This window comes from Haliotis asinina, chromosome 14 (genome assembly GCF_037392515.1).
Source record: "Haliotis asinina isolate JCU_RB_2024 chromosome 14, JCU_Hal_asi_v2, whole genome shotgun sequence".
NCBI classification, from domain to species: Eukaryota; Metazoa; Mollusca; class Gastropoda; order Lepetellida; family Haliotidae; genus Haliotis; species Haliotis asinina.
Window position 1 is genome coordinate 41,865,887 of NC_090293.1, and position 23,702 is coordinate 41,889,588.

Sequence of the window (23,702 nt, forward strand, 5' to 3'; positions counted from 1 at the left end):
CATTTTCTCATACACAGCTGGCTAGTGGTTTGTTCGCAAAGTGGAACATACCATTTTTAATGCTGTACATATAAATATAGAATGGATATGAAACATCCTAGGAAAGCATGCATACCTGTACAGATTCATTCGGGTAACAATGTAACTCAGCAAGAAGAGGGTTGCTTGATAATTTCAATGACATGAGATTTTGCAAAATTTGGACAATTTTCTTAATTTTACTAATCTTGGAATATTGAAAGGTCTTATACATACTGGGTCTTTTGATGTAAAATCTAATTTTTCTTCGTTTCTAGAGATCGACAAATATATACAAATGGATTTCTTTACTTACGTCAGGTTGATTACAAAAGCTTGCTTTTCGGTTTAAGTTATGATCTCCATCTCTCAGTTTCTGGGTAGATTGTGGTTACAGTACCTCAAGTAAGACTCGCCTCATGTTCCACTAATATTAGTACATGTGTATTCTGCTTAGGTCGTACTACCCACTGTGCCAGGTGAAGACTTATCTCTTTCCTTTATGGAGGCAGTGCGGTGGAATAGTGGTCAAAGTGTTCGTTTGTCACGCCGGAGACCCGGGTTCGATTTCCCACATGGGTACAATGTGTGAAGCCCATTTCCGGTGTACCTTAATATTGATGGAATATTGCTAATAGCGGCATACAAATAAACTCACTCATTCTTGCACTTATCCCAACACAGAAGGTTAATATCATTCATTTTTTATTTACTATACGTTTCAGAGGAGTAAGGTCTGTGAACTGTTATGAAAAACGGATGTAGCGGAATCCAAATTAGTGGTTTGTCTTTAGTTCCTTTTATATATGTAGTACACGGTGTTGCTATATGACCTCATAGCACGTTAGAACCTTCACAATAATCCTCGAGTTGAGGTATCTCCTAAAAATATCCAATGTTTGTAAACTTAAATAAGATATGCGAGTATAAATTAAATTGTAATTTTCAGTGAAAGTTGGAATGCTGAGCAACGAATGCTGTTCATGAAAGTTTCCCATTGCCCAGAGTCAGTGTTTTACATAATTATGCAGAACATGAACTTCAGTTCATTTGCGGCCTTGTGTGGGAATGTATTCGCGCGTTATGCCGATGACCGGGTTGAACTCAGCCATGAGTATATTTTGTGAAAGCCGTGTTTACTGTTTTGGTTGTGATATTGTTAGAACAACAAGAATATGGTACTCTAAAAGTAGCATAAAGTCACACACGTTTCTGTTTCTGATTTTTTCCAGGTAGAATTTAGTTGTTATGTAGGTATCGTAAGTGGGAAGTTTTGTAACTCGATCCAAGGTGTAGATATGAAATGAAATTTCCAATGCCTGAACTTTCGCCAAAGCTTGGTGAAGGAACAGCTGGGGATCGATCTGCGAAACTATTCCCCAAAGATGGGCTGGGAAAATTGAACCCAAATGTGCGTGTTAGAGTTACCTTCCCTGAACGTGATGTTCAACGCGAATAAGTTATGTAGCGTTTTGGGTTGTTAGCATTCAATAAAGCATAAGATAGGATAGTAGATCGGGCGAGACTAGATAAATAATATTTTATAGGCGTACTATTCTAGATGGGTCCATGTTGCTATGAGTTTTTAAAAGAAGACGATCGGTGCATCATCATACATTTTGTGACATCACAGATATGGCTGCCGGTACCTTAAACGAAATCGGCAGGGTGTTTTGACAGTTGATTACCGATCTTGTTTCCCTGATTTGTGGTAAACCGTTATCTATTGTTTTCTGTGGTGACAGAAATACCATGTTTCAATGTTCTTCAGACATTTTATATCAGTGTCTATTTACACGGGAGTAAACTCGATTATCCAGAAACATGAATCATGATGTAGACTGGTTTTAGTTCTCGAAGTAAAAGATGCAATTTGCGTATTTTAACTACGGTGACAGATGTTATTTAGTGCCATGTTTTTGGAAGAACCTGACTTGATATCCTGAAACAGCATATATATCGGCAGCAGTATAATTTATTACTGAGTTGTTGATACAATGATTTTATAGATCCGCAGGTATCAGTTGTCTGGTTATGTTTTCCCACTGTCACTGATAGTGATAATATTATCTCGGAGTCAGATGAACGAAACTAAGACTAACCATGACCAGATATTATCACTGACTATGCACATGAATCCTATTTCATCACCACTCAGTGAGACAATTCAGTTTCTGATAGTAGTGATACGGTTATGTATTACCAGAGACCATATAATCTATTATATGGTCTCTGATATTACCATGGTGTAACATGTTTTTTGGGTAAAAGTGCAAAAGGTGATCATGTAAATTATTATGTATCAGTAAATTATCAAAACTGTAATTCTGTAATTATTGTCACCTCACCTTTCATAAATTTATTGTCAGAATGTTCTGTCGTGTGCTAGTTTCCAGTACAGCAAATATTTTGTGTCTGTCTTCCAGCACGAGCGGGAGAAGTAACGTATCATGTTTTGGGGTTATTCGTTATAACGTGGGATCACAACCTTGTATGGGAACCCAGGCGATGAATTCTTTTTCATAGAAATCAAGGAAAACAATGTGTCATTTTAATAAAAAGTCAAGCAAACTGGTAATTTTTCATAGGTTTCCATAGGTTTTAGGACACATACATTTCGGTATGGCAATGTTTACTGTGGAGGATATTACTGTAGGTTATGCCCCACAGACATTGTAAGTTCTTTAATTATGGCTTGTGTTTTGAACTTCAGGAGAAAGTTATCTTTTATGAGCTAGTGATGTTTTATCTGATACAGTGTTTTGTAGTTGGTAATGTGATTAGAAAGATGACATTAACAACAAATAATTCATAGTGTCTGAAAACTCAATATGAGGATATGTGTACTGTTTCACTCTGGGATACTTGATACATACCGGTAGTTAAAAATCTTCTCCAGTTTCATAGTAATTTCATTGATTGCAACCTGTATAGAAATAGTTGGGAGCAGGACAATTCCCACCCTTACAATTCCCACCAGGACAAATGCCACCTGGACAATTCCCACCTAGGGCAATTCCCACCTAGGACAATTCCCACCCTGTTATTTTCACTATAATCCCCACCATACCACATGAAGTGTTTACTTTGTGCAATACTCACTTTGATAAAATATAAACTTGATGAAATTTTAAGATCAAATGTTTATAAAACCAGTTTATTTGAGCTTGGGTGCTACTTTAGTACAATATACATATTCTGAGATGGTGCCAAAAGAAGACCTATTTATTAAAATAACATTGAGAAATGTGTATTGTGAGCATGTGCATGGGAGATCAAGTGTTTATAAAATCAGTTTATTTGAAACAGTATTGCGACTGCCAGCAGCACCTGCAGTCAATCGCCAGGGACTACCCCAACAGATGGTGTCTAGACTTTTTACGAAGTGTTGCCCACAATATTAGAATGTAGAGAACTTGAGGTCACGCTACATGCAATATCACGGCAAACATGGCAAACATAACATCAGTATGTCAAGAAAAAGGCAATAGTTCATGTTTGTTTTATATGGAATATTGTTATATGGTACATATGTTAAAATAAATAAATGTTGAAACTGAACTATGTTCTTCATGCTACTTCTATTTTGGGGTGGGAATTGTCCGGGTGGCATTTGTCCTAGACCCGAAATAGTTGGGTTTAGGGAATTCTACAGTTTTATGAAAGGATGTTTTTCTTTCTTCCAAATGCTAAAAAATTGTAAGGATGACCATAAGTAGGTGAATGGTTATTTATCGATGTTGTATCAGTAATACTGGAGCTATTTGATGCAATGACAGACAGGAGAAAGGGTGAAGATGGTAACTAATCTAATTCTGATATTAGGCATTAGCTGCATGATGCCCCAGTTCATATTTTATCTACCATGAGGAGACACTTCCCTCTTTATTCCGCTGAGAAGTAGAATTGTCATGATTTTGATTATATATTTTTGTTGAGAAAGACATTTTTACTTTTTTTCAGGCTACTAACAGATTAAGAAGAAAAAAGACAAGATGGATATGTTTAATCGATTGAAGAGTGCCGTGACCAGTGCTTTGCCTGGCAATCCACTGTCTCGAGATTTTGACTTGTACAACCAAATAGCCAGTGGAGGCCCAGGCATGTTGTGGAAAATACATGGAGGAATGAAGAGAACTACCAAACAGGTACTATTAGCTGACCCTGACCACTGGAAAAAAGCTGTCACAAAAATTATTGTATTTTTTCTGTTAGCAGTAATTAGGGTAATAATTTGTATTACTGTCATTGTTCAGGCTCCAAAATGAATTGTAGTTTTTTTTTATGTAAGTGATCTCCGTTGGATAGTGGAACTTTGCATGCAGATGTGATGGGTTATCTGTTGTTTTTATAGATATCTCTACTACACATCATGTATGCATGTTAAAATGCAAATGTACTACATTTTCAAACTTGTTTATGATTTTATTAGGTTAGCAAACTCAAGTCAACTATTGTGAATGTTTGAAATGTTGGAAACATTGTTAGGGAAACCATTATATACCGATACACACTGGTACAGGATCAGGGCTGCAGATAATTTCTCAACATCAGGAGTACATACTCCTAATTTTTTCAATACAGGAGTAAACATGTGGTGTTTGGTGATTCCCATAGTCAAGAAGGAATGGTTTCATGTTAAATCACAGGAGATTATGATGTCTTTCACAGCATCATTCACACACTGAAATACATTAATGGAAAAAAGTGAAAATCTGGCATTTCCTTAACTAGCAGAACTCGTTCTTAGAGATACTAGAGAATGGTGAACTCCCTGATGAGGGGGAACGTGAAGCGCAGACATATCACTGGACACTGTTTCAAATTTGTTATCCACAGTAGATTCATGTCTTCGTTGATATTTTACATTATAAGGTTGAGTATCATTTGCAGGCTATCTTTGTGAATTGGAAAGTGAACTTTTGAGAAGGAAACAGTCATACTGATATGATTCTGTTCTGTTATTCAGGAATTATTTGACCTTGTTCTGTCTTGTCCTGTGGGGGCAGTGGGATAGTCTAATGGATAAGGCGTTTGCTTTTCATGCTGATGACCTGGACGACATGGGCAGAATGTGTAAAGCCCATTGGGGGTGTTCCCTGCCATGATATTGCTGGAATATTGCTAAAAGTGGCATAAAACAAAACTCACTCACTCACTTTTGTGCCAGGAATCCTCAATCTTTGTGTTTGAGAAGCGTTCTCTGGAGCGGTATTCCCGGCGTGACCGAGAAATGATACTGGAGTCACTTAGGAAGGGAGTGCAGCAGCTCACTAAACTCCGTCACCCCAAGGTCTTGTCTGTGATGGAGCCACTTGAGGAATCCAGGTACGGAAACATCAGTAGAATGTAACAGGCAGGGCTCTTAATAGTTTAACTTTAAGGGACAGGTGTCATCGTGCAGCCTTTGTCCGTCCTTGCAAAGAGCTGATTATTAACAGTCACAAAATAATTAGTAAAATACATTCATAATGAGAGGCAGTGATGTAGTCTGGTGGCTAAAGCATTCACTCGCCACTCTGAAGACCAGGGTTTGATTTTTCTCATGGGCTCAATATGTCAAGCCCATTTCGGGTGTCCCCACTGTGATATTGCTTGATTCTTTCGCAGAAGTCCTCTTTGGGGTACATATGAGCATTTTTATGGCCATTAAAAATCCAAAGTTGTAACCATACTTTGCAATCAAATATTTACGAAACTTTGTTTTGTCTTGTGAGACCATCCTCCTTGGGATATGGCCACCCGCCTCCCCACATACTGTGTGATTTGTTCAGCATGAAAAGTGAGGTACAAGGTTGACGTCAGAGTTACCTTCTCTTGGCAGTAGGGGGCCATGGCAGGGTCTATTCAGGGTGGTCTCATTAGACAAACCAAAGTTTTTGTTTTGTAAATATTTGATTACTAAACATACTTACAACTGTCTTGGGATTTTAATGGACATTAAAATGCTTATATGTGCCCCAATGAGGACTTTCTTCAAAGAATCCATAGCCTCTACAGGTTTGTATAAATATTGCTAAAAGTGGCATAAAACTAAACTCTCACATTTATGATGAACGTGCTAAAATGAACTGATGGATGTATTCCGACTGTAGTTTTTGGTCTAGGCCACTATCTGTATAATTAAGGAAAAATTGCTGACAAACAAACTATGGTTTTAATAAAACACAGACAGAGGTCCCTCTGAGTTCGTTATTAACATAGTTTATGTTGCTACAATATTGACTGTTGTTAATACCGGTGCATCATGTGTTTTGGCTAGAGCTGATTTAACATTTGTTTGTTGTTGCCAAATTTATACAGATTTATGAGTTCCAACATGGTCTCTTTTATGCAGGGAAACACTTGCCTTTGCCACGGAGCCAGTGTTCTGCAGTTTGGCTAATGTGTTGGGTAACCATGACAACATGACCACGGTTCCTAAGGAGCTTCAGGAGTATGAGCTGTATGATGTTGAAGTCAGACATGGTTTGCTGCAGGTGAGGGCATCTAAGAAGTACATGTGCCAGTTCTCTTCATTTAGCATGTCTAGTCTACTGTTAAACAGATTAGTGAAACATTGATGGGATTTCTGATATTTGGAACAACAGACATTCATCAATTGATTGAAGAATTTGTTTCATGGAAATTATGTTGTTCTGGTTGTGTGATTATTTCAGTTTTAATATTACCATGTGTAGTCATAATAACAGATGGGATGGTAAAGTAGCCTAGAGGGTGGCGTGTTTGCTCATCACATTGAAGACAATGGTTTTATTCACCCCATGGGTACAATATTTAATGCCCATTTGTAGTGTCTCCTGCTATGATATTGCTGGAATGTTGCTAAATGCAGTATCAGTTCTGTCACTCACTCACTCACTCACTCACTCACTCACTCACTCACTCACTCACTCACTCACTCACTCACTCACTCACTCACTCACTCACTCACTCACTCACTCACTCACTCACTCACTCACTCACAACAGTATCAACTTACCTCTTTTCAAATAGTATTGCAATGAAACTGATATGTCTCTTGTTTGTTTTGATTAATTCTATTATGAAACATTCCTGATGATATTGTCATATTGAAAAAGTCATGGTGACATGTAGCATGTTACACTGTTACACAGCTACATGCTAGCAGAACACACGCAGCATGGATCTACGTGGCTGTTCATGTCATAGTGCTGTGCTGGTGTAGCCTAGTGCTGGTGTAGCCTAGTGCTTAGATTTGATCCCAAGTTTGATCCCGTCACGTTGATGCAATGTGCGAAGCCCATTTCTGATGATCCCCTGTCATGGTATTTCAGGAATATTTCTTGAAAAGGCGTAGAACCGTACTCGCTCCCTCACTAATGTTATCTGATGCTGGTGGTGACAGAAAGGTAGACATCCTTGATAGTGATTGTTGACTGATGGTCTGATATTTTGTAAAACTAAAGGTGTTTCTCACAGAATGAGATAGACTTCCTTTCTAGAGATTGTTTTAATTCTGGTTCCAGATGATTGAAGGCTTGACGTTCCTGCACAACGATGCCAAGATCCTTCACCACAACATCTGCCCGGAGTCCATCATCCTCAACAAGAATGGGACATGGAAGCTGGCTGGCTTTGACTTCTGTGTTCTCAACTCCAACACAACAGATCAGTCGGTATGCACATTTATTCAACTCCACCTATTTGGCACAGTACTTTGAACAAGTTTGTGGTTGACCTTAGTTGTATGTGTTTAATATTCAAGCATTCTTGGTTAATGCATCTGCCTACCCAAGTTATACAAATGTGAAAAAAGTAAGAATTAGTTAAGTTTCTATGTGCGTAATATTGGATAATCTGTTACTTCAGTAATGAATGAAAGTACAATGTGCTGTAGGTCATGAGGGAGTGGAAGACTGAACAAGGCCCAAGATGTGGAGTGTCTGTTGTTTAGTTTTTTTTGGTAGTTGCTGATTATTTGTGAGATTTTTTGTATTATCAAAAACAATCAGCCATTTTAAAAAACAATCGTATTCCCCCAATTTTGTTTTTAAGTTTGGCAAATAACAGGTGAAATATCCGGGAAATATTTAGTGAGTGAGTGAGTATGATTTTAACATTGATGCTGCTTTATGTGTGGTGGGTGACATCAGAAATGGGCTTCACACTTCCCATGTGGGGAATTGAACCTGGGTCTTAGGCCGTGACAAGTGTATGCTTTAACCACTTGCCTACCCAACTGTGTCCATAAGGGAAATAAAACATACGCTCACATTATTGCTAACATCATAGATGGTAATACTGTAGATTGAATTAGAATGGGAGTCAGAAACTGTTTGCCATGTCATGTTGTTACACTAACCGATTCCTTCTTTCAGCTGGTTAAGGCTGGTTCTTTTGTGGTAAGGAGTGTCAGCGGTTCTGAGGAAGTTGATCTGTCTCACTTCACTGAATGCATGATTATTCATATTCTTGAATTCTGTTTTTGGTCAAGGTGTCTACATTTTCTATAAGTTTCTAAAAACTGTTGTTAGGGGAAAACTGTCACAAACACTGAAACACTGAGAGGTAACTTCCACATTCTTTGGGAAATGAGAGGAAGTTACACACATTGTTGTAGATTGTTTAGTTAACATAATCATTGAAGGTAATACACAATGATATTAGAAGCGTGGTCAGATGTAACATGTGTTATTTTGGGGATATCACTTTCTTAGTAAAGAACAGATTCTAGTACTTACTTCTCAGAATTTAATCATTGTTTTCAAATATGGTGGGTAAGGTCAGAGTTTGTGTGCATGAATATCCTTGTAAGAGCCCATCCTTGTGACCTAAACAACTTTCATTGAGTGTGACCATAATTTTGTTACGGTTCCCATTTTACCTTGGCACTGGTTTGAAATTAGGGTCTTTAGATTGAATGCCATGTAATTCCTATGCGTTGCATATTCATAAGCAGTAGCTTGGCTTTCAATGATGATATGTAGTATAGCCATGGTAACTGAAAGTGACTGAGAACTGCATATACTTTGATGTCTTTTATCTTTTTATTGCTTCATAATGTGGGTGATGAAAAACATTTACTTCTATTTAGCTGTGAAGGCAGGTAATGGATATAATGCATGCTCTCTGTTTAGATTTGATAGTGGAGCACAGAACCTCATGCTTGTAACAATGACATGAGGATTAGGAGGACAATATGGACAGTCTGTTGTAAAACCTAGGATCTACTGGCCCAAATGTGTCCTTGTGTTCATATACATTGGTTGTATACACGAAATGAATAGACAAGTCAGAATATCGATTACTAGACTGTAGCATCAGTTGCTAATGTTGATCAATGTTTGGCCTTACTTATCGTGTGTCATCAGATCCCAACAACATGCTGATGGTATCAACCACTAGTTGTCTCTCAGACCTGGTTAATCCCAGGCTGCATGCTGTCTGTGGTGAAATTACATGACTGGTCCATTGTTGCACCACGCTTATGCTTTCCGGCAAGAGACACTGATATTTTGTTTCATTTCCGAAGTCCGTTTAAAACCCAAACTCTTTCAAACTCATGCTTGTCACAGAAGGACTGGACTGCGACTGACTGGATGAGATAATCAAACTTTGCCACTTTGAGAATATTGTATAGCTCAGAAGTAAGCGATAAACACACAACACAGAATATAAGGACAATGGAACTATCATGTTTTAATAGCTTAGTCTATTTGGTAAGTTGCTCTGAGGAAATGAGTGACATCATCTTCTAAATTTTGCAAATTCACTTTGTAGAGTGTCACCAGTAAGGTGTATCAAGATCAAGGGGTTGTGTTATTGAAGTCAAAGATAGTTCTCTGTTATTAGTTTATCAGTACTATTCCAATACTGTGTATGTCACAGTGGTAAATGTGTAGGCCTTGCATCAGTTCAGTCTCTCCTGTCTTCCCCCTACACCATGAAGGTGACATGCAAGCATTGATATACCTGGCATACTGATCAGAGCCACTTCACAGTCCGAGATCAGACTCAGCCTCGACTGACTGGACATGTTTGTGTTGTAGCCGATGTTTGCATTCAAGGAGTGGGACCCAGACATCCCTCCCTGCTGCCAGCCCCACCTTGACTACCTTGCTCCAGAGTATGCCCTCACTATGATGTGCAGTCTCGCCAGTGACATGTACTCAATAGGGGTGCTCATATATGCCCTCTTCAACAATGGTAAACCCCTGTTTGAGTGCAGGACGCAGCTATCCACATTCAAGAAAAATGCAGAAGAGGTAGGTACATATTCTGTGAAGTATGCATGTGTGCAGGATGCTTTAACATAGAAACCCTATGCTGCTTTCCGACAGTGAATGATTGTATGATGATGTAACACAACAATAGGCAACAAACTTTTAAACATGGTGTTTTTTATGGTTTCAGGTTCTAATTAGATGCTTGGCAGTATAACAATCACCTACTCATATATTGATTACATCTTAGTCAGTAGCCAAGTCAGGTTATTGTAGTAATCATTAACAAGCACTATGTTTTTATATAGACTCAAGATAGAGTATATCAGCTGGGTCATGACGTAGGTGGGAAACGTTACACCATTTGATGCAGTATTGGGGTACATATTTTATGACTAAAGTCAGGTGATCAGTACTTGTGAAAAGTGTGTCATGACCTGATAAGTTATCCCTGGCAGATCTCCTTGCTCGCTCCCTCACTCACTCACTCACTCACTCATAGTTTACCTGCTGTTGGATGAAGTCAGTTTTACGTTATTACATACAGGATCAGTAACAAGGATTACAACTCAATGTATAACAGCCACGTTTTCATTGCCAACAGCACTGTCTCATTGTGGACTCTTACACAGTTATCAGTTGCTTGTAGTCTTCATTGTTGATTGATAAGCATCTAGAATGCTAGTCAAATTAGTACATGATCAGCATTTGACAGCAAGAAAGTTTACCGGTGAATTGGTCCCTCGTCCATTGTTGTCACTGATGTCTGTGATGTTGTTGCTGATGTCTGTGATATTGTTGCTGAAGTCTGTGATGTTATCTTACAGCTGCGACACTTCCGCTCCACCCTACTGGGCAGTATTCCTGATGAACTGAGAGATTACGTCAAGCTGTTGTTGAACATCGAGCCCACTGTCAGACCTGACCCTGCACAGCTGTCAAAAGTTAGAGCATCATTAAATATAACATTAGTATTTTGTGTAGAAGATGGTTAATGTCAGACAATTAGGTTTGGCTCGAATACCATTAGTATAGCATAGTATCGTATATATCTGTCGATATATGACATTATGTGAAACTAAATCACAGTCATTATCATTATCTACACTTAGTTTGTAGTTTCATTAAATTTCTACCCAGAGAACCTGAACTCTTGTGGGTTCTTGGTTTGAGACGTCCCCAGCACCTTGTCATGGGATGTGACTCATTAGATCCGTCTTTGTCACGTGGCTAATTGCATGTCATCATACCCACTAGCCAAGATAGTAGCTTACAATATCAATCACTGGATTGTCTGGTCTGGATTCACATTTACAGGATACCAACATTTGGCTTGAATCTGAAACAAACACAAACACACAAGCAACAAAAAAACAAATTACGAAAGCCAGTGTAGTGATTGCCATGCTCTTCGAGTCAACAGCAGCAAATAAAGGTAATCCTTTTGTGATTGAAATAAAATAAAAAAACGTAAGCTTCTTTCATATGTTTGTATTTCGTCAAACTGTGTTAGGTGTTGCTTCATGTGTGCTAAAATTTGCTCCTGCAGATTAAATCTGTCTTTATCCCTTTAGGTGTCCTTCTTCGAGGATGTAGGGACAATGACCCTCCAGTACATGGACACTTTGTTCCAGAGAGACAACCTACAAAAGTCCCAGTTCTTCAAGGGCCTACCAAAAATAGCTGCCAAACTGCCAAAGGTTGGATGTGTGTGGTTAAAGTGGTTAAAGCATTTTCTCGTCTCTCGAAAGACCTGTTTTCGATTCCCCTGTTTTCTGGTGTCCCCTACTCAGGATATTGCTAAAAGCAACATAAAAACTATACTCACTTACTCACTCATTCATTTGAGCATATGTTGTAATGAGATTCAATACCCGCTATTGACAGTCATGTCCAGTAAACCATGAGTAACCTGCTACTTCATGAAAATGTATTTTTAACCAGTCAGATATCAGTTTTCTGAACTTCATGAAAATGTGTTTTTAACCAATCAGATATCAGTTTTCTGACAGGACACAGCTTCACTTCTTTAACGATTCAGAAATCTGGACTTTAGCCAAACAAACCCCCCAAAAACAAAAAAAACCCCAGAAAAACAGTTGCATAATGTCTAAATTAATTACATGACTTCAACTTGAAACTATTTAGTTATGTCTGTTTTAGAGATATTGAAATCAGGTAGGCTGTGAATACTTTAGTCAGAAATACTACAAATTTAGAAGTCTCTACCTGATTGGCTTGAAACAGAGTTAACTTCTGACCTTGGACCATGTGTTTCAGCGCGTGAACCAACAACGTATCCTGCCAGCATTGTACAAGGAATGTGTGAACCCAGACATGGTCCCCTTCGTCCTCCCTACAGTCCTCCTTGTTGCTGAACAGTCCACTGACCGGGAATACCTAAACAACATTCTTCCCGAACTTATTCCTCTCTTCAAAATACACGACCCAGTTCAGGTAGAGTCTGACTTCATTATACGGGCATCATATGATGTCATTGTGATGATGAGTAGCATGCAGTTGTGTCACAGTGTCAACACTTTTCTGTTGCATTAGCAGAACTTTATTGATTTGGAACTTCAGTTGTTCTTATCATTGCATGTCATAGATAGAACTGAAAGGTATGATATTTGGAGTATTATCTATGGTGGTAGAGATGGAACCAGTTATGCTTTAGAAACATAGTGAACATTAATGCTGTAGTCCTTCTAGGTTTTGAATTAAGTTTAATTTAAGAGTTAAGCAAGCAAAGACTGTTGTATACTTTGAAATGTCTCTTAGTTGCCAGCATACAAAGTCAGTAGTGGCTGAGATGTCTGACTTCCATTTTTGTTGAAATTGTGGTGACTGAGTGGGTCAGGAGGCTGACTTTGTGTGCTGGTGATTAGGTGCCTGAATCTGAGGGTGTGCTCAAAAAGTGCTAGAATTTGATTTGTGTAATCCCAAGCATAACATATGTTACGTTTGATCACACTCTAAATGGCAGTGTGTAATCAAAGAATTTTGAAATTACAATAAACGACGCCCCAAACCGCATCCATGTCATTAGTGTCTCTTTAAGGCTCAGTATTGTCTTGTGGCTAGTCATTGTCGTGTAATGTTTCATGTGTTTTGTATACCCTGAGCATGTTCTGAAATGAGTTTGGATAATTAGATGTTCTTTTGTTTTATAGAGACCACAGACAACATACACGGTGAACTTGCTTTCACATCTTCACACTTTCCACTAACTGTGTGTGCAGCTAGACATGTAGAGTAGTCCTGTCCTGCTCAGATAACATGTGTGCTTAATCTGATCATGTCAGAAAAGTTTGTCACTGTCCTTAATGCTCAATGAATTAGTACGTGTCAGTATATTAACCACTGTAATAGAACTTAAGCTTAATTCCCTGCTTCAACTGTCCTCATGGAAACTAATGTAGTTGTGCTCTAGTGTCACATGGCGACAGCACCAGGGTGTGTCGGGATTACGTCCCTTGTCACCGGTGTCTAGCCAGGATATGCAGGAGTGGCTATGTCTAGAGGGACACTAATGTAGTTGTGCTCCAGTGTCACATAGCGACAACACCAGGATCATGCTGGGATGGTCATGACTATAGTGTTAACACTCTCACACACTTCTGTTCATGAAGCACTGTTCATGCTGATAACAAACCTTGTATTTTGTTGCACTAACAATGCCTTGGTTTATCACTGTAACTTCTGGAGCACATTTAATTATTTTGTGAAGTAATGAGATCTGGATATTTGTGGAAGTTATTGTGTTTTTTGTAAAAACATTACATTTGGGTGTTTTTAGTTTAGAGACATTTGAACTTAGATACATTTTGCTGTGGAGTGTGCGTTATCCACTTCTCAAAAACTTCTTTATGGAATTCAATGAACTTATACATGGGCTTATACATATTATATATTGTTTATGTGTTTTATTTTTGTAAGGATAGAGACATTTGAACTTAGGTGCATTTTGTTGAATTTCTTTATGATGATAGTATAATAGGGGATAAAGTCTATCCACGTCTCCACAAAAACTGCTCAACAGAATTGAATGTACTTTTATGTGTCTTTTGTAGGGACTCTAAAGGTGTGCATCTCTTAATTTTTTGTGCAGTTTCTTAACTTTGGCATTTTTACAGATGTTTGACCTTAGTTGAATTTTGTTCTATTCAGCCTGTACATTCTATCCAACTGTATGTGTACGTTATCCACTTCTTCTTAAAAACTGCAGTATGGAATTCATGTGGATTACACATGTGCTTTATAGGGACTCTAAAGGTGTGCATCTCAAAGTTTGATTGTGTATTTCATTTATATTTCCAATTTTAATGCTGTTTGAACTTGCATAAATTTTGTTGAATTTCTGTCTGAATATAGGGGATGAAGTCTGTCCACTTGTCCACAAAAAGTGCTCTACAGAATTGATTAAACTTATACGTGTGTTTCATGGGGACTTGAAAGGTGTGCATCTTTGCATAGATGTTTATCGAAGTTGTTCAGTAGAAATTAATCAAGAGCACACTCAGTGATGGAACTCTTCCTACAATAGCGGAGGCATTGTCCCAGGACACAATTTTTACTTGTTTATGTTAGGACTTAAATTTTGCAACAATCTCACAGAGTTGGTCTGATGCTTTGATTACAATCAGTGTGTCACTGGGTATTGTATCTTTATTATTTTACGAGTTAGAGTGCAAATTAAATTGGTCCACTTTTCAGTCAGATTGACTGTACATTACTGCTGAAAGGTTTACTGCACATTACAAGTTCTTGGCAAGGTTAAATTTCAATTTTTCTTCTTCAAGTCACAATAACATATATACACAAATACACTGCAGTGTTTAGTATTTTCACAATTTCTGCTCTCAACACTGATCACATTTGTCTGTACTATCCTTTTAAATAGATTAATTTTTCTCCTGTAGCTAGTTTTGTGTTTTCCATGACTGTACATCTGCCATTCTAATGCCACTATGAACACTGCTTGCATATCACTACGATTTATTAAATGAAACAGAATTTAGTCAACAAGAAGTCCCTGATTAGATTCGTTCTCATGATACTATCGCTTTTCATTTTCTATAACAAAGTAGCTGATCTCATGCTTCATGTGTTGTACTGGACTGGTCATGTACGAGTGGGAAATAATTGTACATGGTAAATCCTTTATACATGTACAGTTGTGTGTGCCATCATTTTATTAATACATTTTTATTAATTATGTGTCAAAAAAGTTTTCTTCATTGAATATCCAATTTGAATGATATGCTTTTGCAGCTTGTGTTTCATTTCAATTCTTAGAGCTGGCAATTTTCTTGATGTCATTGGATATGTGTGTTCAAAGTGGGCTTCCATCATGGGATTTTTTCTTCTTTTGTAGATCTCGCTGATATTTCTTCAAAACATGAACCTGCTGCTTAGCAAGACACCCCAGCAAGACATCAAGACTCACATCCTGCCCATGATACACAGAGCGCTGGAGGTGGACAATCCACAGATACAGGTGACCATCACACAGACTCCTAAAGTCCATTAATAGTTTTACAAATACAAAATGATCAGCTGACATGTCCTTTAGAAACAGATGACCATCAGACCCAACCCAAACATAGACTAAACCGATAGAAAGTATGGAAGAGCAGGTAGTACTGCATTCACCAGTGTATAACAGATGAAACGTATTTAAAATGTTTTCATGTGGATGTTTGTGTGGTTACTTTGTAGGAGCTGTGCCTGAACATCGTACCTACATTTGCTGAGTTGATTGAGTATTCCTCCCTGAAGAACGCAATAGTCCCAAGGATAAAGAAGCTGTGTCAGTCCACCAGCACTCTGACAGTGAGTAACAGAATCTGATAGAGTAACAGCATGTGACAGAATAACATAATGTGATAGTGGAACAGAATCTGATAGAGGAAAAGAATCTGACAGAGAATCAGCTCGAGTAGCAGAATGTGACAGAGTAACAGAATCTGATAGTGGAACAGAATCTGATAGAGGAACAGAATCTGATATAGGAACAGATTGAGCAGTGAGGAGTGTGTGGTGGTGTTGGTTTGGTTGAATCTGGGGAATATCTGCAGCAGCTTATACTAGTCCTAATTTTAGACAGTAATGGATGAGATATACAGACAGCCACCTTATTGATTGCATGTCACCACATGCCAATAATATAATTTCTCTCAATAGATAGGCAGTTTGTACAGTTTTTTATTACCTGCTGCTGTAATATCTGAAGACTAATGTCATGTAAAACAAAGAGCATGGATAGATGAAAAAGGGTACTGTCTGTCTGTCAGTTTCACCCTGATTCTAGGATTGTCAGCTGAGTACCACTGATTAGGGAAACTTGGAATTCTGCTCATTGAAAGCTCACATGCAGTATTTCAAAGCAGCATTCATCAAAACATGTTGGTTGGATATGAAACCATTTTGAATCATTTAATTCAATTTTTTTTACTTTAGGGAATGATACTAATCACTTACAATTTACTTAAATGACATGAAATGGTGGCATATGTGATATTCAGTCAATATGTTGTTTGGAGGTAGTTGTTTAGTGCAAGCTGTGAGACTGTACAGTTGCTGTGTACAGATCCGTGTGAACTGCCTGCTGTGTCTGGGCAAGCTGCTGGAGTACATGGACCGGTGGTATGTCCTGGACGAGATCCTCCCCTTCCTCCCACAGATACCCTCCAGAGAACCTGCTGTCCTCATGAGTATACTAGGTGAGAAGGGTCCTGCCATATTGGATTCATGTGTACAGTAGTGGTACTCCTGTCATTTTGCCATATTTGTCATAATTACCTTGATAATGATTGAAATCCTTCAACTGTTACTTCCCACTGCATGAGAGTTCCATTGGTCAATAAGGTGCGTTCTTGTGTCCGTTGAACACGATGTTTTTATACATTGAACTTAAAAAGTCTTTCAACCAAACATCCCGAAAAATAATCATTAACATAACTGGAACCTTGGTTAACATCACATTGGGAAAGGCTGTGGTTACATGACAAGGTAACAATATTAGCTGTTGACTGGGGTGTATGTGGTGTGAATCTGTAATGTAACATATATGGCTATTGGCTTACCAGAAATGTGTCTGCCAGCCTCATTTTGAGATGTTTATCTGAAATGTGTTCATCAGTATGGCAAGCAAACATTTTCAAAGACTTATTGAATGCTAGCAGAAGACATTAACAATTTTCTCCCGAACAGTGCATTGGACATGCATTGACTAAACTCTGTTGATAGGTTTCAATTTCATGGTGGTGTATATCATTGTATTGTCATGGATATGTCAGACTTGTATCTTTTAAGTCAGTGGAGTACTTCAGAGATAATCACCCATTCTGTCAATGACGAATCAGAAATGTGTGTCTTAACACAATTCAAGGTATTCAATACTAGTGACCTTCTTTGTGTGTCCAGGTATATACAAGGTGACCATGAGCCATGCCAAACTGGGAGTGACCAAGGACATCCTGGCCAACAAAGTGATCCCCTTCCTCATGCCACTGTGTATTGACAACAACCTCAACCTCAGTCAGGTCAGTTGAACACTGCTTCAGCATAGACGTCACCACAACACAGGTTTCAGAACAACATCCATCAAATTATCATACATTTCTTACGCAGAATTTACACTTAACAGTAACTGACTGGGGAGTTTAGGAGGTGCTTTGCTCACTCTTGCCTGTGTAGGAATGTCACTGTGATTGTGATTTAATCATTGTCAAACACTCCACTGAGTACAGCAGATCTAGACCTTCTCATTTACAAGACACAGTAGTCTGCCTCGTCTACCTGTTATGTCTGTGACTCATCATATGGAGAGGATATGAAAGATTTATGCTATGTAAAGTTGTACTGCCATCTGTCATTATTTCAAGGTCATTCTTAATGTCATCTTCTACCTGATTGCAGTTCAATGCATTCGTGGCTACGGTACGGGAAATGTTTGTGAAGGTGGAGAGTGAGCAGCGCACCAAGCTGGAACAGTTGGATCAGATGAAGCAGGAACAGAAGTAAGTGGACCTGATGCTGCTGCCACATTTCACCACATAGTCACAAGTCAGTAGTCAGTCATCAGTTTGGGACTATAGCTGGCCCTTTGTCAAAAGAGCTGACATGATGGATCTGGTGTTTAGGCTTTGTGAGTGAGTAAATTTAGGTTTATGCCACACTCAGCAATATTCCATCTGTGTGGCAGTGGTCTGTAAATAATAGAGTCTGGACCAGTCAGTCCTGTGATCAAGAGCATGAGCATCAATCTCTGCAATTAGGATATGATAACATGTCAACTATGTCAGTGATCCTGACCACCTGATGCTCATTTGCCTCATATGACAGGCATGGGTTACTGAAGATCAGTTCTAACCCGAATCTTCATTAGCATGGTAGGTTATTGTGTGTAACTGTGTTACTGTGGTTCATCTGCTTGTTATAAGTACTGATAGAAAAGAATCATGCTTTAAGCAGTGAAAGTATGCATGTTATAGTGATCTAATGATTTGGACCACACCAATGGTCTACTGGTCTACCCCGATAACCCTCTTCCCATGTTTCTGGTGGTTCTGTTGTGTGCTACATGTTGTATTTTGTACACTGCAGGACACTAGAGATCTCGAAGGTCTCAAGCCAGGCAGACAACAACCTCATCCCTGAAGTTGCACAGGAGAAGAATCAGACGATGGTGAGAGAATTGATAGAGTGTTTCTGACAGATTACAGTCACACAAAGTCATGTGTTAATAGGGACTGGTCTTTTCAGGACATGAAATGTTTTCTCCTTCATGGAATACTCAGTCAGATAATCAGAACTTGGTTACTGCTGCATGTTGCTAGAAATGACTATAGCTGGGCCAGTTTGAAGATTTAGTTTTGATATGCACTGTATAACGTGTTTTTAAGAAAATAATGACTGGTCTTTTCAGGACATGAAATGTTTTCTCCTTCATGGAATACACAGTCAGATAATCAGAACTTGGTTACTGCTGCATGTTGCTAGAAATGACTATAGCTGGGCCAGTTTGAAGATTTAGTTTTGATATGAACTGTATAACGGTTTTTTTAAAAAATAATGTTTATGTTTTCTAGTATGTCCTATATTCAGCATGTATAAAGCATCAAGTGATTGTGCTGTGTGCTTGTTCTGCAGATGGATAAGTTCCTATCAGGGTTTGGTATTGCTGGTTTGATGGGCAGTTCCCAACAGACAGAGTCCAGTGGGACACCTGCACCAGTGGCTGCCTCCTCTACACCCAGGCCTACTGCCCAGCCAACAGGCACTGCTAAGGTAACAGTTTTCATTACTATAGTGTCATAGTTCATCAGGTGACAAGACATGCAGGATTTGTCATGCTGAATAACTGAGTTATGAGTCATCCACTTGGAAACTTATACAGCTGTGAGATAGTGCTTGTCTGTTAATATTAAATCCTACCTTTGATCTAAACCCATGTTGCTGTGTTCAATCATGAATGTTATATTTTTCTAGTTTTCCCAGTGTTCTGTAGCATGTGTTTGTGCCCCAACAGTTGTCATTGGTCATGATGAACCGGTGTTTGTTTTGCTCAAATTAGTAATTAGTAATTGGAATATATTGGACTGCAGAGTACTTTGCGAGAGTAGTATCTGTGAGGCTTATAGTATGTCATATCCAGATATGTGGCCTATTGACTTACTTGAGTTGGTGATCCGTGAAGGTCTGGGGTGGGATAGGCCTTCAGCAACCCATGCTTGCTTTGAAAGGTGACTGAGCTTATTGTAAGAGGCGACTAACGGGATCATGTCATTGTTTCCCAATTGCACAAATTGATGCTCATGCTGTTGATTACTGGATTGTCTGGTCCAGACTCGATTACTTACAAACCACCACCAAATAGCTGGAATATTGCTGAATGTGGCGTAAAACTAAACTAAACTCACTCAATCACTATTTGAGCTGGTCTTGCCAGACACCTGTGATTTAGGGCTCATTTTGCAGGTCATCCTTATTGTGTTTCTGTTTGTCAATGACGTACCTTTGATTGTCAAGGGGCGGTGGAGCAACCAAATGGTTAAAGCTCCTCATCATGTTCATGCTTTCGATTCCCCACATGGGTGTTCCCCCCTCCCCATCATGATATTGCTGGAATATAACAAACTGAAATCCTGTTCAAAGTAGTTTTACACCAAACATACTTATACAATCAGCTTGTGTAATCTCAGCTTGCTTATATATACAGGTTGCTGTGAAAGCTGCAATGTTGTTATTTAACAACACTCATAATGTTGCAGGTGTCATTGTCCTTGGAGGAGAAACAGAGGTTAGCTCGACAACAAGAACAGGAACAGAAACTGAAAGGACAGCGACCTCTCTCTGCACAAAACACACAGAATAAACCAAAGACCAACGACAAGGTTAAAGACCTGACTTCTACCTTGATGGACACAAACCTCAGGAACATGTCCACTTCAACGCCCAAATCTCAGCCCATGTCCTCTATCGGGGGACATTCCGGTCCTGTGATTGGAAGGGGAGGCATGTCCAGCTCGTATGGTATGTCCAGCCCTTCATCGGTGGGAAGTGGAGGATATGGTGGAATGAACACTGGGGGCAGTTTCGCAGGAATGAACAATAGTTCGTCTTTTGGATCAAACAGTAGTTCCGGTTTTGGAGCAGTGAATAATTCTCCTGGATTTGGGGGAACTGGTTCAATGAACACTGGAGGCGGGAACAAACCGAAAATGGACATGTCTGCTTTTGATTCCTTGTTGCCCAGCTCAAATCATCCAAAAAAGTCCATGAATGAAATGGCACAAACTAGAACTGCTGGGATGCCTGGTCAGCAAGCCATGATGGGTGGGCAGAGGATGGGCATGGTGGGTAACATGGGCATGATGGGGAACCAGGGGATGATGGGTAGCCCTGGAATGATGGGATACCAGCAGAATATGAATGGAAGTTTTGGACAGATGAGTAACCAAATGAACTTTGGGGCCATGGGCAACACTGGATCCATGCCCATGTCAAATTCCAATATACTGACGCCCCAGTCTTCCAGTCAAGTGAAACCCAGTGGGAATGACTTAGCTGATATTTTTGGCTGAATTGTTTATTTCAATAGTTACCATGTTACAGTGGTTTATTCTCATGAACAGACAAACATACAAGTTGTGTTTGAGAGATTGTGTCACAGTCAGGCAAGTGAATATGGCATATTCAAACATCGTTCTAATCTCTTGCTCAAGACATGTCCCTTGAAGTGAATTTTGACAAGCCAAGTACTTAATGTGATATTGCTGTGTAAAGCGATTTAAGATGCAGCAATATGGAAATGTGTGTAGCAAATGCATTTCAAGACAGCAAGGACACTCATCATCAAGTCATCAATACTGTCATGTGAATCTAGTTGAGGTCATGTATCAGCCTGACCATTTGTGCAATATGTTTGAGAAGACACTCATGTTTGTACTTACGTTATTGGGTTGAGGTTATAGGATCAGAGTTTATCAAATGTCCAGGAGTCCAATCTCCTTCTGCCTACTCAGCAGCTCAGGACAATAATCTTCCAGAATGATTTATCACAGGCGTTTCCTGTTTGTGTGTGTGAAGTATGGAAGATTTGTGGATTCTGGATGAGGAGAGTCCCCAACACCCCATTCTTGTGATGGTGCCAATTATCATGATGACAATCTGCGATGATAATGCTAGAATAATGCTGACTGGCTTTAACTTGCTTTCAACTGGTCATGAAGCAGTGCTGTAGATAAGGAGACTATGGTGATAAGTTGGAAAAGTGATTAATCTGAATGGCAAACCGTTCTTTTACAGAAGTATGCTTATATATCAGGAAGTAAAGAGGAATGAGTGCTGTTTCTGAAAAACAGAAGTATATCCAAAAGAATTAAGTTCAGCAATGGCATTTTTTTATCTTTTAAAGTTGTTCTCAAAGTTTATCATGTGCAAATGTCCACACATAACATTGATATGACTCAGTGAAATGTCTGAGATTGATGCCAGATGTAATGTAGGTACAAATGCTCTTCTTGTTCTTATATGTGGTCCCCAGTGGTGCCCTGTCTCTCTCCAGCATTCACATTTCGGTACCCTTATATCAACACCTGGATTATTTATGTGATTCTTGGGATCTCACATTACATGCCCCTTATTTTCATGAATATAGTCCATCCAGTTAAACACTGAGATCAGGTAATGGACAATCAGGTAACTTGTCTTCTCCAGGGACGAAACCACTGCCAGTTTAGAAAGACATGAAGGCATCATCTTCCTTCCAAAGATTTGTAAAGTCTTCAGTGTTGGAAATCATTAAGCAGGGTATGGAATGATTAAAAAACCCAGCCAGATGTAAGGGCTGGTAACTTCAAAACTTCCAGACACCAAGATATTGAGGATTTACTCAGATGTATGGAACATCTAAATATTTTACCAGACTGTCGGAATGGCAAGTTGTACATTTAGAACGTCCGTCATAAATTGTAGCCCATCTCTGGTGGTTGGTGGTCGGACTGGCTGCCATTTGGTTGTTGTCCAGGGTCAGATCAGACAAAGAAGCAGTGGGGGCAGTCCCAGGAAAATGTTTGCCTTGTAACAGCTACACTTCATTGTCACATGTAATTATACATAAGACTAAGAGTTCCTGCTAGCAGTTATTCTGACAGTCTGCAGGGCTGCTTTACATGATATCATGCGACATGTAGTTGCAGTGAATATGCTGACTGATGAGAAAATGATAAAGAGGGTGACAGTTGCTAATTGTACGCATTGTATGTGCTCTTGATGTAAGTATAAAAATACTACCAGCTATTTTCTGATGGTTACTGATTAATATTTCAATATTAGTGTTATATAAACAGTAGAAATTTGATGAGAGTTGTTTGTAAGGTATGTCAACCATTTGAGGGTACAGATGGGGTACATGTGCTGGCAACCCAGCCCATTGATTGACATAGATTGGCCCATATTGACACAATTAAGAAGCTATGTTAAGATATACTATCCTAAAAGCTATCTCCGTTTCATTTTCTCGTAAACCTGTCTGCCACAGAACTTGACCTAAGTAAACGCCGTAGTCATCAGGGTCTAGTCCCTCCTGATGTTTCCCATGGTTTGTCAGAGATATCATCTAAGGACATCTATACATCAACTAGGCTGGGTTGCCTGACTGCGTAACTCCTTGTTAATGATTACATAGACATGTTTTTTGCAATATTAATATATTATTTACTGGGTCCTGTCCGTAATTACTGTGATGTATTACAGTTTGGTTTCAGAACATAACTGCAGTGTATATGTGGTCAGTTGTGAAATGAGAGCACTGTATTCTTGATACATTCTTTCCATAAACATATACAGGGGTTATGATTTTGTAAATCTGTGGGGTCATTGTTATGGTACGTTGATGCTGGGAAACTAATGAATCAGTACCTCTTAAGCATGTCTTACATTTATGTTAAAGACACTCTATTTAAATATAAGTGTTGTTGTATTTGTTCG

At 39.0% G+C, this 23,702-nt stretch overlaps 1 protein-coding gene across 2 annotated transcripts; it reads left to right on the forward strand.

Annotated features, from left to right (window-relative positions):
- Positions 1 to 1,634: 1,634 nt before the first annotated feature.
- Positions 1,635 to 23,678, forward strand: LOC137260996 (SCY1-like protein 2). 2 transcript variants are annotated; one of them, XM_067798603.1, is made up of 18 exons: positions 1,635 to 1,729; positions 3,982 to 4,166; positions 5,189 to 5,346; positions 6,356 to 6,497; positions 7,509 to 7,658; positions 10,032 to 10,247; positions 11,033 to 11,149; positions 11,780 to 11,905; positions 12,486 to 12,662; positions 13,379 to 13,399; positions 15,583 to 15,705; positions 15,927 to 16,040; positions 16,798 to 16,930; positions 17,634 to 17,752; positions 18,129 to 18,229; positions 18,816 to 18,897; positions 19,362 to 19,499; positions 20,483 to 23,678. In XM_067798603.1, exons 2-18 carry the CDS (start codon positions 4,014 to 4,016, stop codon positions 21,293 to 21,295), a joined length of 2,883 nt encoding a protein of 960 aa, XP_067654704.1. In that variant the 5' UTR covers positions 1,635 to 1,729; positions 3,982 to 4,013; the 3' UTR covers positions 21,296 to 23,678. The 2 variants fall into 2 exon arrangements, with proteins under 2 accessions (XP_067654704.1, XP_067654705.1); XM_067798604.1 differs by lacking the exon at positions 13,379 to 13,399.
- Positions 23,679 to 23,702: the final 24 nt, after the last annotated feature.